The sequence below is a fragment of the Notamacropus eugenii genome, chromosome 3, assembly GCF_028372415.1.
Source record: "Notamacropus eugenii isolate mMacEug1 chromosome 3, mMacEug1.pri_v2, whole genome shotgun sequence".
NCBI classification, from domain to species: domain Eukaryota; kingdom Metazoa; phylum Chordata; class Mammalia; order Diprotodontia; family Macropodidae; genus Notamacropus; species Notamacropus eugenii.
In genome coordinates this window covers 300,186,090-300,202,159 of record NC_092874.1, presented here as the reverse complement: position 1 = coordinate 300,202,159, position 16,070 = coordinate 300,186,090, and the positions used below count along the sequence as shown (strand labels likewise).

The 16,070-nt window shown below is 42.1% G+C and overlaps 1 protein-coding gene across 2 annotated transcripts in view; it reads right to left on the bottom strand.

Moving 5' to 3' along the window:
• EP300 (E1A binding protein p300) overlaps nucleotides 1–16,070 on the bottom strand; it is a 76,995-nt gene that overhangs the window by 43,816 nt on the left and 17,109 nt on the right. For both annotated transcript variants that reach the window (XM_072656244.1, XM_072656245.1), the window contains exon 2: nucleotides 3,206–3,867. In XM_072656244.1, the coding sequence (XP_072512345.1) occupies nucleotides 3,206–3,867 (662 nt within the window). The remainder of the gene's footprint in view (nucleotides 1–3,205; nucleotides 3,868–16,070) is intronic.

Here is a 16,070-nt window from a genome sequence, read left to right as displayed (position 1 = left end):
GTGCTAATATTCTATTACATCTGCGTACCAAGTTGTTTAGCCACCCCTCATTGATTCCAGCTGCTATCACTCATGGTCACAAGCTATCAATCTAGATCATTCAAAATTGTCTCAGAGTGGCTGTGCTCACGTTCCCACTAATGCTCTGTGAGGTGATCACTCCTTTTCAACATTACCTACCCCCATCTTTAATCATCTGGGACAATTTGGGGGTTATGCCTTGATCTATAATTCTTATAACAAGGGATAGTGAAGCAATCTTTCAAATGCAGTTAACCGTTCTTGACCACTTATGTCCGAGTGACAAGCTTGTCCATGTGGTGATTCCATAGCTTTCGTATTGTTACAGATACTGGACTAATGATTTCACCCAAATCCTGCCTTCCTGTCTTAGCATTGTTGCAAGACTTTTAAAACTGCATGTAAATGAATATATTTATTATTCTCTTTTGTGGCTGTGATCACCTGTTTAGGGAGTTGCCCCCTGCCCCTTCAATCTATATTCTCTTTCCCCATTTTGTATGCCCCAACTTGGGGCTCATGGTGGGCACGGAGGCAGCTCTTGTCTAACAGAGCTCATGGCCAGTGTTGGATTCTTATCTAGTCTGTACAACCACCAGTGACAGTAAAACATCCAATCACTAGCACAAAATACTTGTTATATTAAAATTGTTTTTTAGGCACCATAAATTAAATACACACCTTAAGAATCAGGAAACTTGCTTCCGACAAGTTTAACAAGGTCTAGCACCTTTACATGTGTTTCCTTTGTTGACCTGTTTTTAGTTTAACAAATGTTTAGTGCAAAACTACATTATGTTATTATTACTATAAAAAGTTAAAAAGCGAGGATGCCTTCTTTTCTCATTAAATGACAATCATCACAGAGCTCTACGGGTTCTGCAAAGCCTGCTTTTAAAATAGCCTTGAGAGGCAAGCAATGAATGCATTTAAGGTTGGCAGTTTATTTTGCCATAACTAGTAACTTTTCCTTAAACGAATATAACTTTAAGTCAAGTTAGATTTGGGATATGATCTTTGTTTCTGAGGTCAGAGCTTGTCCTGTTCAGTAGATCAGCACATGATACTCCCTTTCCCACCCAGTGTTAACTGCAAACCTCAAGGAGCATTTCATATTACACAGAAAGGACAAAATCTCATAGCAGCCCAGCCAGGAGGGTTTGCTGACTGAAAGCTGAAGACTGTCCAGGCTTTATTTGTCTTCCTTCCTATGATAACACACTGACTCCATCACTTCAGTCCAGTTTCTATACAAAAGGACATTAGGAAGAGGTGGTTTGGGCTCTTCCACGGAGGGGAGCTGAAGCCCATATTTCTCTCCAGTAGTTCAACCTGCCGTGTAGATACTTCATGAATTCCATAAAGTCTGCGTGTGCAACCCCCTGACCAAAGGCACACACTATGGGATACAATAATCCTTCCTGCTCCTAGGGCCTCCCCCTACCCACAATAAGATTCCCACAAATAACCAGTGATTCTAATCTTGCCAACCTAAACAAATTAACGTTCACCTTGCTAAGCTCCCCAAATGCTTCTGGGCTGCTGTTGCATGGTAGAAGTATGCAACCAAAGAAAAATAAGTTATCAAAACAAGTAAGTAAATCTGCTGCTGTAGGTCAGGAAAAGACAGACAAGTATCCTGGTGAATTGAGGGGCAGAAACCTGAGTTTCAATCCTGTCACAGACCAGAACATTTTTCTTCCTGGCCTCAGTTTCCTCTTCCGTAAAATGGAGGTATTAACAGCACTGACGTGGAGATCCAATGAGCTGAGACATGTAAAGCTCTTGGCAAAGCTTAAAGGTTATAAATACCACTTAAAGAGAAGCTTGGGGCAGCTAGGGGGTGCAATACAGAGCACTAGTCCTGGAGTCAGGAGGATCTGAGTTCAAATGTGACGTCAGACACTTGCTAGCTATGTGCCTCAACCCTGTTTGTCTCAGTTTCCTCGCTGGTAAAATGAGCTGGAGAAGGAAATGCAAATTCCTCCAGTTCACGAACAGTTGGACATGGCTGAAAAAACCACTGAACACCAACAAGAGAAGCTCAGGAAAACTTAGGGAAGGCAGCAGTCAAGATGGTGACTCCAAGAATTAGGTAAGTGGGAAGAACAGGTGGAACAAAGGACAAGTCACCTCTACAGAGGGAGCAGCTCCACTGGGGGTGTGACTTTCAAACACTCAAGAAACATCACAATGCATAGATTTTTTACTTTTTTTAATGTAGGGTCCAGTTCTACTCTTTTTCTATAAAAATATTCTTTATTAAAAATAACTTGTATCAAATGGCTCTGAGACAAGATATAACATGGCCCAATCCAATCCATCTTTGTTGTTGTTCAGAGGCTTTTTTGAATGGTGTCTCCATTTCGGATTTTCTTTGTAAAGATACTGGTGCGGTTTGCCCTTTCCTTTTCCAGCTCATTTTAAAGACGAAGTAACTGAGGAAAACAGAATGAAGGGACTTGCCCAGGGTCACACAGCCAGCAGATGCCATCCCAGCCAAAATTCAGCATTAAAGCAACACTGTGCTCTTGCCTTCAAGAACCTTCCATTGTATCAGAGAAAACCACACATACACATCCACGTTAGGAGGAGTGGGGAGAGTTATGAATGAGATGAATGAACTGAACTACAAAGGAAGTTAAAGATTCAAGATGCCATTGTGAGTTGGGGAATGGCCTATGTAAAAACACATGGATGGGAACTAAAGTCATGGAGTAGGTCAGTTTTGTCAGAACATAAGGTATGTGAGAGTACGGACACATCTCAAGTCTGCAAAGGCAGAGGCGGTGTATGTAATGAAGATCTGAGGCGTTGGGGGGACAGCAGACCCAGGACATGTCACTTTGGCAGCTGAAGAAGGGTTAGAAAGGAGAGAAGTGGGAGACCAAGGAGCAGATGTCACCTTAAGTCAAATATTGCTAACTATTGACCTTTACTTTGTCCAAAAAGAGATAAGGTTCTTTGAAAAGTAACCAAAAGGCTCTTTCCCCTATCACCAAATCTTGAAATTATCAACATCATTTTTAAAACCATTCAAGGAAAGTCATCTGCAAACACCTTATTGCTGGACTCAAAACAGTTAATAACAATACCTACATATCAGAGCATCTGGGATGTTGTTTAGAGAAGCCAACAAAAAGTTGCAGCTACAGGGCAAGAGCCCTGTCCCCCATATTCTTACCTTGCTCAAAGCTCCTCCAGGCTGTGGACCCCTTAATCCGCTCTGTCCTCCCATCTGGGGAGATCCTTGTTGCAGCGGCTCAGTCAGCAAATTGCCAGCATTTCCCATGCCTTGGTTTGGATATGGCATGTTAGGTCGCCCCCTGCCTGCTCCAATGGAACCGTTCATGACTTGACTTGGCATCATCCCTTGTCCATTGCCAGTAGCTAACATGCCAGGATTCATGCCAGGCCCCATACCTGTGTTCATTCCTAGTCCAGGCTGATTAACTGGACTGTTCACTCCCGGGATCATACCAGCAGCAGACTGTGCAGAAGGACCTTGATTTGGCCCACTGGCACCCACTACCATGTTAGGAGACGTCAAGCTGGCCTGGGCCATGGGGCTTTTGACCATGCTATTCAATATTCCCATTCCGGGACTATTCTGCTGGCCTTGAGTAGCCATGCCTGGGCCAGGGCCACCAACTCCCATATTGAGATTCGGGGAACTGCCAGCCCGTAACAATTCAGAAAGCTGTTTATGTTTCGAGGCAGCATCTTGTGTTATGCTAAGACTTGTCTGTATCTGACTAATGTCACCACCATTGGTAAGTCCCAATTCTGACGAGTTGATTAATTCATCTGGTAAGTCATGTTCTAAGTCAAACAAGGATCCAAAATCTAGAAGAGAAAAAAAAAAAGAAGAGAAAATTAAGGCTTAGCAAATGGGGAGACACAGGACTCAAGCAGTGGTTTTCACCACTGAAGACAAGCAAAGCTCTTCACACTTCCATCTCATGGAACCATAAGCCAAGCCTGAAGGGGTCAAACAACATGGAAAGCATAGTTGGGAAGCTGCCTAATAGTGTACAACAAAGAGACACCAAACTCACTTCTGAACCCAGTGAACCTACAAGGAATATACATAATAAAGAGATGTGAAGTACAGTAGTCAGTTATGTCATTTTTAACACAGAAAAGATGAATTTACATCTTTTAATGGAATGGGTAAAGAAGTATCAGTGTAACAGAATATTGTATCACAGGTCACAACAATGAAATGTAAGGAAACAGATGAAGTAACACTGTGAAGATGGCAAAATGCCAACAACACATACATTAGAAACTGACAACTCAATGATGGGCCAAGGGAGGGCCCAGCTAAGAATATGGCTGCTAGCTATTTGGGGATGGGACCAATGGTGATGGCTGTTTGGCTGGACTGTGTGTATTTCTTGAGGGAAGTTAGGATAAAAGATCAGAAATTAATTTGAAAAGACTATGACAACCAAACCAAGCACAAAGAGAAAGAATATGGACAAATATACTGTTTTGAAAGTCCACACAATTTTTCCCATTAAATGAAAGGCTAAGTTTTACATTTTTATTTGGGATTCTTACTCCATATTATTGGCATTTGGTGAGGAAAAAAAAAGGAAATTATATGAGCTTAGAATGCAGTACGTTACAAGTTACAGGTACTCAATAAAATGTTATAGACCACCAGGCACAGACACTAGCATCTGGATCAGAGATGGCCTCGGAGATATCTCACTTACCTAATTCACAAAGCTTTAAAGGATAAAGCCATGAGCACCTTCTGTGCCAGGGCACTATCATATCCCTCATTACTTTCACATGGCAAAGACACAGATGGCACCCAAGGCCCCCCCACCACAGTGGCCTTAAGTCTGGATGCAGCACTGTGTGAAAAGCAGCAGACTTTTATCTATGGAAAGAGAACTGGATTCTTTCTGGAAGTCTATCATTTTGGCTTCCTCAGTCTCACAAACTACACTAAGTAGGGTCACACACTTACTATGTTGTGACCTGAGAAATATAACTCTTGACCTAAAAAGAAATTTGTTTCTGTTTCTAAACTGAAACTCACAACTAAAACCCATCACAACAAATTCTACTGGGGAACATCATTTTTTCATCATAATGAGATTTCTCTGTTATAAATAATTGAAGGTCATGGGAACCGCCAGTATCTGCCATCATCACCCAAGGCAGTAAGTGGAAGGATGTAAGCTATGTGCCCATCTGCCACTGCCCAACCTGGGATATGGGCTGTAAGATGAAATGATACCCAATGATCATCAGACCTAGAGGCAGCAGCCAAGGATAATCAGGAGCTGATTAAATAGAAACCCTAATATTCAGGGCTGTGGAACTAGTAAGAGGGTAAGAAAATGTGAGGGGTGCAGAAGAAACAGGGAAGTCCTACTGTAGAATACAGACAAGTCAATAAGTGTGCCTGTGATGACTATTCAACTGCATCAAGTCAGTGCTGGGCAGGACCTAGTTCTGTTCCTACTGTATGACTTGAGCTACTCATCTCTCTGCTGCTCGGTTTCTTTAAATCTTCAGGTGAAGGGACTGGAATGGATTGTTTTTAAGGTCTTTTCCATCTCCAAATCTTGTGAAATTTATGAAAAAATATTGTAAGAGGAGTAGAATCTTCAAGTATAAGTATGTAAAGTTTTGTTTAATTTCCTACATTCTGTCCCATACTAAATACCAGTTCATCATGACCTTGGATTCTCATACCAAGGAAATCAAGTTCTGAGGTTCTGCACCATGCTGGAAAGACCTCTAGGAGGGTATCTGTTAGCTGTCTGCAGGACTGCTGCCCCAAAGATCAAGCTACCTAAACTTGGAGTCTAGTCCACACTCAAACTGGCTGCAAGCAAAGTGGGTCATTGGCCAGCAAGGGCAGCTATGGAAAACCATGGGAAGGCGGGGGGCTGTGGTCAGTGTTTGCGAAAGAAGCAACCACAATGACAAAGGCCTGGGCACTCCATTAGGCTGATATATTGTGCACACAGTCATGGGAGTATAAAGCATATATAGAATATTGTCAACCTGACCAGGTCCACTCAAATGGTTTTGGTCTTGGCATGGATGAAAAAGGAGAACATTGGAGAAGCTGAAGATGCATAAAAGCCCAATATGCTTATAAAAGGATTAAAATGTCCATGTTAGAGCAGCCCCATGGCTGATCCAATTACTCTACTGTGAACACCAAAGAAAGCTTGGGGAAAATCAAACAGATGCCTACCACCCTTCAAGCCAATAAAGATAAGCCTTCAGTCCCAAACATGCCTAACTTCCCTTAACCTATCACAGAGCTCTGAAAAATGGAGAATATTAGGGGAACAAATATGTGTAAACTGTTCATCATTCAGATAACATTTTTCTACAGGGTAATAACTAAGCTGGTTAAATAATATTTCACCTAAGTTTAAACCAATTACAACTATGGCAGTGGCAAACTGGTCATCTTAAACTTTATTCTTTTTTATACAACTTTACAAAGTACTTCCTTCTAAAACTACCTTTTAAAAGTACTCATAAATAAATGAAACTTAAAATTTTGAAAACTATCCTTATTTTATAGGCAAGGAACTGACTTGCCCAACGTAAGGAATTAAATTTCAAGCAAGACAGACTTCCCACCCAATTAATTGGCATCCATTATCCCCTCTTCAAACTCTCTAGAAATTCCCACATTGGGGGGGAGTGTGGTCCAAGAGTGCAAGAGAATGAGAAGAAAATATCAGATGATGATATTCTCATCCTCTAAATAGACTTCTCTGTGGGCAAGGTGTTGTGCCTAGTCACTTGGGACACCACAAAGTCAAATCTGAGTTACAGTATTCAAATCATTCTAATACAAGGAGGCAGAGAGAAGTACCTCATACATTTTATAAACTTTCTATTCTTATTGAAAGAACAAGCTGAAGTTGTTAGGAAAGTTCACTTCTTCAAGATTTTTTTCTTCTAGTCCCCAATGCCCAAGATATCTCTGTAGACAGGCTAAGCCAGAACAGGTGTGACAGGAGAGTACTAGGTACAAGGTGGGGGTGTCACCCAAGGGGGAACAGGTGTGGGATAGGCCTTGACTTTTAACTCGATTACTCAAAATGACTTTAAAAGTGTCTAGAACAGTAGAGAACACAAACCCAAATGACTGAGCTCTTCTATCACTAGTTCAAATTCTCTACTATATGTGAAAACTAATAATCTAATCAGATCTGACATCATCAACCCCCAAAATGAAAATTATGAAGAATTAAACAAGAATTCACATTTATGCAGTTAACTAAGTGGCCCAGGGGATAGACTGCCAGGTCTCAAGTCAGAAATTTGGCCTCAGACGCATACTAGCTAGCTGTGTGACCCTGGGCAAGTCACTTGACCTTGTTTGCCCTCAGTCTCCTCATCTGTAAAATGAGCTGGAGAAGGAAATGGCAAACCATTCCGGTATCTTTGCCAAGAAAATGGAGTCACAACTGAAACTACTGAACAACAATTACTCATGAAGAGCTTCAGATGTTAGTTAGCTAAAGATGGTAAAGCCATCACAGTGCTTAGCGGAAGCAGTTGGGGGCTTAGTGAATTGAGACAGTCTCAGCCCTCCCTCACTCAAAACAAAGTCAAGTGCAAGTCATGTCATCATTTCTCTGATGGCATGGTCTTCTTCGGCAACAAAGGACGAACACACCCCTGAATAGAGCTTAGCCCAAAGGCAGAGTTTGAATTCAGCCTCAGATCCATTCTAGCTGTGTGACCCTGGGCAAGTCACTTACCTCCCTCAGACTCAAGTTTCCTTGTTTGTGAAATGGAAATGACAGCACCTAACTTCCAGAGTCATTGTAAGAATCAAATGAGATAGTTTGTAACACATTTAACATGGTGCCTGGCACATTGTAGGCACCATATAAATGCTAGATAAAGACAGGAAAAGACATTTTTAAAAACTAAGCTATCTCAAATTTACAAACAGATTTTCTAACCAATTAAAAAAATCTCTCCACAAATAAATTTCAGTGGTATTTGAACCCATATAAAAAAAAAATACAAAACAACCTGTATTAGACACTGTTCCACACATTGTATTAGGTGGGGATTCTGGGCTTCTAGGATCAACAGTAGTCACCTACGATGCAGAGATAAGGGAATGTTAGAGGGGAGAGTTCTAGCAGATGGGGTGATCCAGAAAGGTCACATGCAGAAGGAAGGAAAAGCATTCCAGGGATGGAGCAACCAGGGCAAAGGAACAGAAACAATTTCTATACAAGAGCAAGCCAGACAGTATAGCTGGAAACAAAAAATGGGTGGAGGAGAACAACACCTAAGAATGTTGGAAGGCTAAGACACAGCTAGTTTGGGAAAAGGCAAACAAGCAAATAAGACTTTTATTTTATCAGGTATACATAGTGGAATTCATAGCAGAAACTATGTTTTAGGAAAATCACTTTGGACGTCACGGGGAAGGTACACTGAAGGGGGTAGAGATGACAGGAGGCAACTGAAATAGTCTGGGGAAGAGATGATTAAGGGCTGATATCTTGGGTGACAGTTGTGAAGAAAAATCCAGGTGTGGGAGAGGCAGGAACAGAAACATTGTGCAATGTACTGGACATGTGAGATAAGCAAGAATGAGGAGATGAACTCTAAGGCTGCCCACCTGAGAGACGGCAAGGATGGTGGTGCCTTCCACTGGATCTGCTGAATCAGATACCTAAAACACGAGCTCAGGAGGGCAACCAGAGATGGATCCATAAATAAATGGAACCATGGGTGCCAAGGGAGAAAATCTGGAGAGAAGGCCCTGGGCAGAGATTTGTGGGTCCTATCTCAAGTGAGATGGGTCCCTAGCATTGATGCTGCCTACTTCCTGCCAGGTGGGATAGGCCTAAGCTGCAGGATGAAACAGTTTGACATAATATAAATGTGCATTTGTTTTGCTTTGACTGTATTTATTTGTTACAGGGGCACTTGGATGGTGTAGTGGATAGAGTACTTGGCCTGGAGTCAGAAGACCCAAGTTCAAATCTGGCCTCAGGTAACATTTATATAGGCAAGTCACTTAACCTGTTCCACGTCAGGTTCCTCAGATGTAAAATAACAGCAACTACTCCCAAAGGTGTTGTAATGATCAAATGGAATACTATTTGTAAAGCACTCAGCACAGTGCCTGGCACACAGGCATCACAAAAGTGCACATGTCTTTCAGCTAAAGGCAAATTATACAAAATAAAAGAGCCTCATGGCTTCAGAGAGAGCTGGCTTCCATTAACTCCAGTTTAATTAATGTACCATTCAATTTAGTGGCTATTGTAAAGTGATAAAAGGTTAAATGCAATGAGTCCAAACTGTATTAATGGGAGCATTACCTGTGGATGAAGTACTTTATGCACAGTACCAAGAGCTGTGTAAGAAAAGGAGCAAAAAGAACACTGCAGATGGGCCAAAAAGACTTGTTATGGAATTAGAACAAAAATGTAACGTGACTGAATGGCATGAACATGATGTTAGTAACTCTAAGGAGGAGGAAATGCTGGAATGCCTGAATCAAAGCTGTTTAAAGTATTACATCTTATTTTTATTCCATTCCTATTATTACTATAAGAAATAAAATATGGGAGCTCAGTGCCATGGCCCATCCAAAATTCAGGGACATGTGGGTAAAGCTCTCTTGCACCTACAAGAGTAGGCATCAAGTCAATGTACTCATTTCAATAATAAGGTTTTCAATATTCAATTTTAAATTTAAACTCCAATATTAAACTTTGTTTCCTACAACTATGACTCTGATGAGCTTGAATCATAAATACAAAAAAGTATATGCCATAATTATCCTTTGCCATAATGTTTTTAAAAATTTTTCATTTACTCCACTGAGCTGTAACCAATTACCATGTTGTACAACTTAGAATTCTGTGCCACTTCATGGAGACAGAATTCAACGTCCAAAATAATTGTGCTCAACTGTGATTCTCTTTTTTCCATTTTATTTTGCCCATGGAAATGTTTTTATGTTCTTTAAATTCAGAATTAAGAGATCACTGGCAATATGAACATTTCTCCAAAGAACTGCTATCAACTATTGCTATTAAACTATTAATAACCATTTGGAAAAAAAGTTCCAAAAGCAAATCAAAGCAACTCTTAGCTTAACTCTAGTTCAGCAAACTGGTAAATGGTAAGAAAGGCAAAGTCAATGCTTAAAGGGTTGTGGAAGGAAGCATTATTCTAGAGCTCTGAACTGATGTAATTAATCATGCTGGAAAGCAATCTGAAATTACGTCAGATGACTCAAGTACCCACATCCTTGTGCCCCCGAGTTTTCCCTGCTAAATATCCAGGGGTCAATGATTAAAACAATCCATATACTCCAAAATATTTTAGCAACATTTTTTTGTAGTGGTAATGAAATGGAAACAAAATAAAGACCCATCAATTGGGGAATAGTTAGACAAATTGTGGTAAATGAATGTAAGTAGTATTGCTACAGTGTAAGTAAAGATGACTATGAAGATGCAAAGTGAATTGAGCAGAACTTGGAAAAACATATGCAATTACAAAAATGCCAATGAAATAATGAAACAGAATGTGATCAAATCATATGGAGCCAGCAGATCCCAATAAGGGCCAGGAGGAAGAAGGGGGAAGGAGGGGGGAGCAGGGCAGCAATCTACTGAACAGAATGTCTGACTTTTTGATGTTGGTGAATTTAGATGAATGGGATTTTTTTTTATCCTGTTTAAGTTTTTACACACACACACACACACACACACACACACACACACACACACACGTGTTTTAAGAAGTTTGGCTGAGAAAAGGAAGAGACTTACTGAGGAGCAGCATCTTAAGAAACAGGAAACTTGAGTGTGTTTGTAAGCAGCACAGAATGGGTCACCAGAGAGGGAGAAACTGATGAGTATGGATGAGAGAGAGAGTGTGTGCGCGCATGCGTGCAATTTTCTGGAGAAGATAGGTATGCAGAGGCTGGCTTTGGCAAGGAGGCTAAAGTAGGGGACATTGAGGATAATTATTACTTAAGAGAAACAATGGAAATAGGGAAGATGCAACCAAATTTCAACAAAAATTTTTGCAAAATGAGTGGATGGGATTGAAAAATGAGTAAAATGATTTCATAAACACAGCCAAAGATGTAATTTCTACTTGGGCAGTCGTATAACGTACATGCCATGTGCCAGGTGAGAGCAGTACATGTGGACAACAAATAAACACCAAACTTCTCACTGATAGGGTACCTAGTCACAGCATTTTGGAGCCCACCAGCCCAGCCCAGTGCAGAGGCTTCCCAGGCTATCTAGTGCTCCATATTACAGGAGGGCATCTTATCTTCCATACCTTTATGACTATCCGCTCTGTGAACAAAGAACAATCATTTCATCCAGCACCACATGCACAAAAGTTCTCAAACCTCAGGTTAAGAAGTAGTTAACCTTAAGATAAAAAAAACTTTTGCCCAAATAGTCACCGCACTTAGAAAAGCACAGAGAAGCATTCTACCAGCAGAAGCCGGCGTGCCTCTCGTACTGGAACTTGTTACTACAATGTTCAGGAAATCCAATTGTTTCTGTTGAAGCTCTGAATGAAAGAAGGGCACTCCCAAGTGAGAAAGTAAGCCAGGGCTCCAAGGCTGATGGCTTACCATACAGCCAAGCTCACAAACTTAGAGCTGGAAGAGAGTGATCTAGGCAAACCCCCTCATTTTATAGAGTCAATTCTCCTTGTTTAATACAGTCTGGTTAGGAATTCATGTCTCCCTCTCCCTCTTTCTATACTATCTAATCCTGCAGTAAGACAAAGAAATCCAGACTGAAAAGGAAGAAAAGCAGCCTGCGCATTCTGAACGCTGTCAGCTCATCCACAGTGTGAGCAAGTGCCGGCTCTCCTGCATTGGCCTGCTTTCTATCGGTATTTATTGATCAAACAAGGCTGACATAAGTAATGTCATGACAGACATACTGTATTCAGTCTGGACCTGAAAAGCAAGGTTTTCATCACTGATGGGTGAAAAGTCTGACCTCACCTAGAGAACTATCTAGAAACCTCAACTTCAATTTCCACCTAGAGATCACACTAACTTCAGTCACGGAACATGTTTGATAAATGGATGATTGAATGGGAAACATTACATCTGTGCAAATACAGGTCTGTTTTGTTTTAAGCACAATTAAAGACTTTTAGGAACAATGTTTTAATCTATTCAAGGCCTTCATCTACTGTTTTAAATTTAGCATCAAGCACTGCTCCAGTTTCAATGAGGTATCCCACTTCAGCCAGCCATTCAATAAGCATCTATTAAGCACCCACCGATGTGCCAAGCCCTGTGCTAAGAACTGAGAATCCAAAGGAAGGCACAGTCTGGCAGATATGGAGATAAGTAAACAAGCAAGTGAAAGGACAAATAGGGAATAACAAAGGGAAGGCACTGGAATGAATAAAGACTGGGAAAGGCTTCCTGTAGAAAATGGGATTTTAGAGGAACTTCCAGACACGGGAATGGTCATGTGAGCAACCCAGAAGCCAATGTCACTGGGGATCAGAGTAGACTTCTGTGTGTGTGGGTGACATGGCACCGCATGGTGCTAGAGCACACAAAACAACCTGTAGGTTATTGCAATAGCCCAGGTACTGAGAAGAGAAGAGGGTGTATTTGTATGATATGGCAACGTCCTGACAACAAATTTGTTATGAGAATGCCATTTTGCTGTTGCTGTCCCTTTCAAGGGTTGCCAGGTTGAAGGCCTGCCACACTATGGTGATCTCCACAGTAAAAGGCATTTGGAAGGGGGAAGGGTTTGGGGGAAAATGAAGCAAGAAGAGTGGCAATGAGTGAAAGTGCAGCCAGATGTCTACGGGACATCATAACTTCTAAGCAGTGGGAGATGTGAGAGTGGACGTGAGCAGAAGTAGATTTGAGAAGTGAACTGAGGAGATCTACAGGGGAAATAATAGAGAAAATGCAGGCAGCCCAGGCCAGAGTCCTGTGGGATACCCACTGTTAGCAGATGAGACTGGTCCTGGGTTGGGGCCTGTGGCTACCTTTGCACCAACAGCTGGGCCAAACCCAGGCAGACCCTCCTCACTCAGGACTAGTCAGTCTTTTCATCATTCAATTTCTACCTTACCTCTGCTCAACCTGTTCAGGACTTCTTGAGGAATTTGGACCCAAGAGGCAAAAGAGATACCGGATGATAATTAACAAGGATGGTACAACCAAATAAAAATGTTTTGAAGACAGGGAAGACTCAAGCACCTTTGTAGCAGCAGGGAAGCAACTAGCAGACAATGAGAACAGGAGGGATGAGACAGGATGGAGTCACACCCCCTTCAACATGTAGAGGGGCTGACCTTGGTAAGGAGACACATGAGGCTTAGGAAGAAGACTGCAGCTTTTGGGATGATGAGGTAAAAAGAGGAGGCACTGAGTAAAAAAATGAGTGGAAGTCCTCAGGAGAAAGGGTGGGGAGGGGCATCAGGGGAGATCTAAACAGGCATGGAAAGGTTGGGAAGAAGGCTGAGGGCCAGGGCTGTTTAAGGAGGTGTAACAGGACTGCCTGGTAGCAATGAGGGCCCAGCGAAGCTGTGTAACATCAATTTGTGGTGGATCTAGACCAGTTTGTTGACTGGTTTTCTCCAGTTTCCTTTAGCAGGACATGTGCACAAAAGCTCTGCAGCGGTGTAGGGGTGGGAGTAGGAGTGGGACAAGCGATCCAAATAGGGCAAGATCAGTAATAGATGAGGGTGAGGGAAGGAAAGGGAATGTAAAACAGCCAGATGGGGGAAGAAGGAGTGTAAGCAGTGCAGGGGTGATGGTCTGAGAGAGTGCAGACAATCAGACTTCACAAACATGAAAGGGTCTATTTGTGGGGGCTGTCACCATGAAGGCTTTGACCACCTTTGTGTGTGCCTGAGGTAGGGTGGAAGAGCAGGCTGGGATACTGGGAGGTTAGGTTGTCTGAGGGCCCATTAGCATGTATGCTCAAGTCTCCCAGTATGAGGACAAGAGTTGGGGAGGAGTCAGATACCAAGGAAGGAAGGGTGCTGGAGGTCTGCAGATAACAGCTACAATGATTCAGGTTAGGTGGGTAGGTGTGGATTGTGTATTCCTCAAAGGTGAAGCAGTTACTAAGACATGGTGGAAGTGGCCAAAAGTCAAAGTGGAAATGTGCAGCCAGTGCTGGAAAGGGGAGCCAGGGAGACTGAGTTATCAGGAGGGAACCAGGTCTAATTGAGAACCAAAAGATGGAAGCAGGAAAGAAAAAGATTTAAGATGAAAAAAAGTTTTTTGTCTAAGGTGAGTGACATTTGTTTGGGACTTTGGGGGTGGGAAAAAGGAATGAGGATGTGAGAGGTGGGAATATGTTCTGGATGATCATATAGAAGGTGAGATCAGGTTAATCATTTAACAAACATTTCAAAGAGATTTTCAAAGTCACAGTATATAAGACTAAAAATGGGATTCTTTCAGAGCCTTGGATTCCAAGTTCAGATCAGAAGGGAAGAACTTGGAGCAGGATTGCCAATATACTCCCCCTCCCTAAGGCAGGAGACTAGGCTGGAAACCTGATGGAATGGCACAGGGTGAAGGTCTCTTCTTTCCTCTTCCCTCTGGAGGCTAGAGATCAGGCAGCACATTGAACAGAAGCTAGAAGGCCCGCCCACCTTTCCCCTTCTCGCTCCTAAGATGCCATCTTTCCTTCACTGAAGCCTTGACCTATACAACATGATCAGGTCTCTGCAAGAGTGGTCTAAACCACACCAATTACACCACCTCTTACAGTGTGGATTCCAACTCAACTATTCTACTGAATCTTGTCCCAAACCTTTGCACTCTAATAGAATTAGTCTCTTGATGCTACCAGTAACCATCAATTTGTCAAATCATCGAATCTCTAGGTTGATCTAGTCCAACAGATCCCTTCTATCCTGACATTTTGGATATTCCACTGGTGCTGCTTCTCAGACATCCTGTGATGCTGAGGCCATACTTCTTCTTGATTCAAAATAGACATATCTGCCCTCGAAATGAGGGGAGGAAGAAAACAGATTTAGCAAGATTCAGCATGGCCCAGTCTTCAGTCTCTAAGTGATCCTGAAGAGCAAACTCTGGAAAGAAAAACTCTATAAAAGAAGCCCCAGGACAGGCAGGGAGTGGCTGCCTTTAAGTGACTTAATTTATATAGGGCAAGACAAAATGGGTACAGAGAAAGAAAAAGTACTGTCACCCCCCACCCCCAAAGAAGGAAGGGATGGAGAAAAAAAAAGGCCCTCATTATTGATACACATAATGTAGCAAAACAAATTTCCACAATGGCCTCAGATAAGAATGTAGGACCCTGCATTTTCAATCTGCCACGGTTGTCAGGAGGTGAGTGATGAATTTCATTCTTCAGTCTTCTGGACTCATGGTTGATCAGAGCCCTGATGTCTTTCAAAGTTGTATTTCTCTATAAAGCTGTAACTATATAAATTGTTCCTCTAGTTCTGCTCACTTTACTGTGCACCAATTCCTAGGTTTTTCCCAGAAAGTTGGAATCCTAAAAGGTGCAATAAGACAATGAATCCTCTAGGTGATCTCCACAGGAAAAAGCCATTGTCAAAGGGAATGAGATGAGGCAGCAAAACAGCTAGTATGAGGAAAGGCAAGCGGCCCAGTTTGGCTGGACTGTGGATAGAGAGTGAGTGAGGAGAGAAGCAATGTGTAACGTACAAGGATAGAGAAATAGACTTGAGTCGTGCTGGGAAGAATCTGAAACGGCAAACCAAGGACTTTGCATCTGAATCTAGGTGTTAAGAGGAAGGTGCTGGAGCTGGCTGAGAAGTGGTCAGGTCTATACTTTAGCAATGAATGGATTGGAGAGAGAGACTAGGCCTTCAGGGGAAACAATCAGCAGGCTTGTTGAAATAACTCAGGCAAGAAATGATGACGCTAGTCTAACTAGAGTGGGAAGTGATTGACACTGCTTTTCTAATACTGGACCTTTGAAGGTGCTCATCCCTGGTTACCTTGGGTAACGTGTTCTCTGTTCATAGGTTTGTGTTGTTTAAAT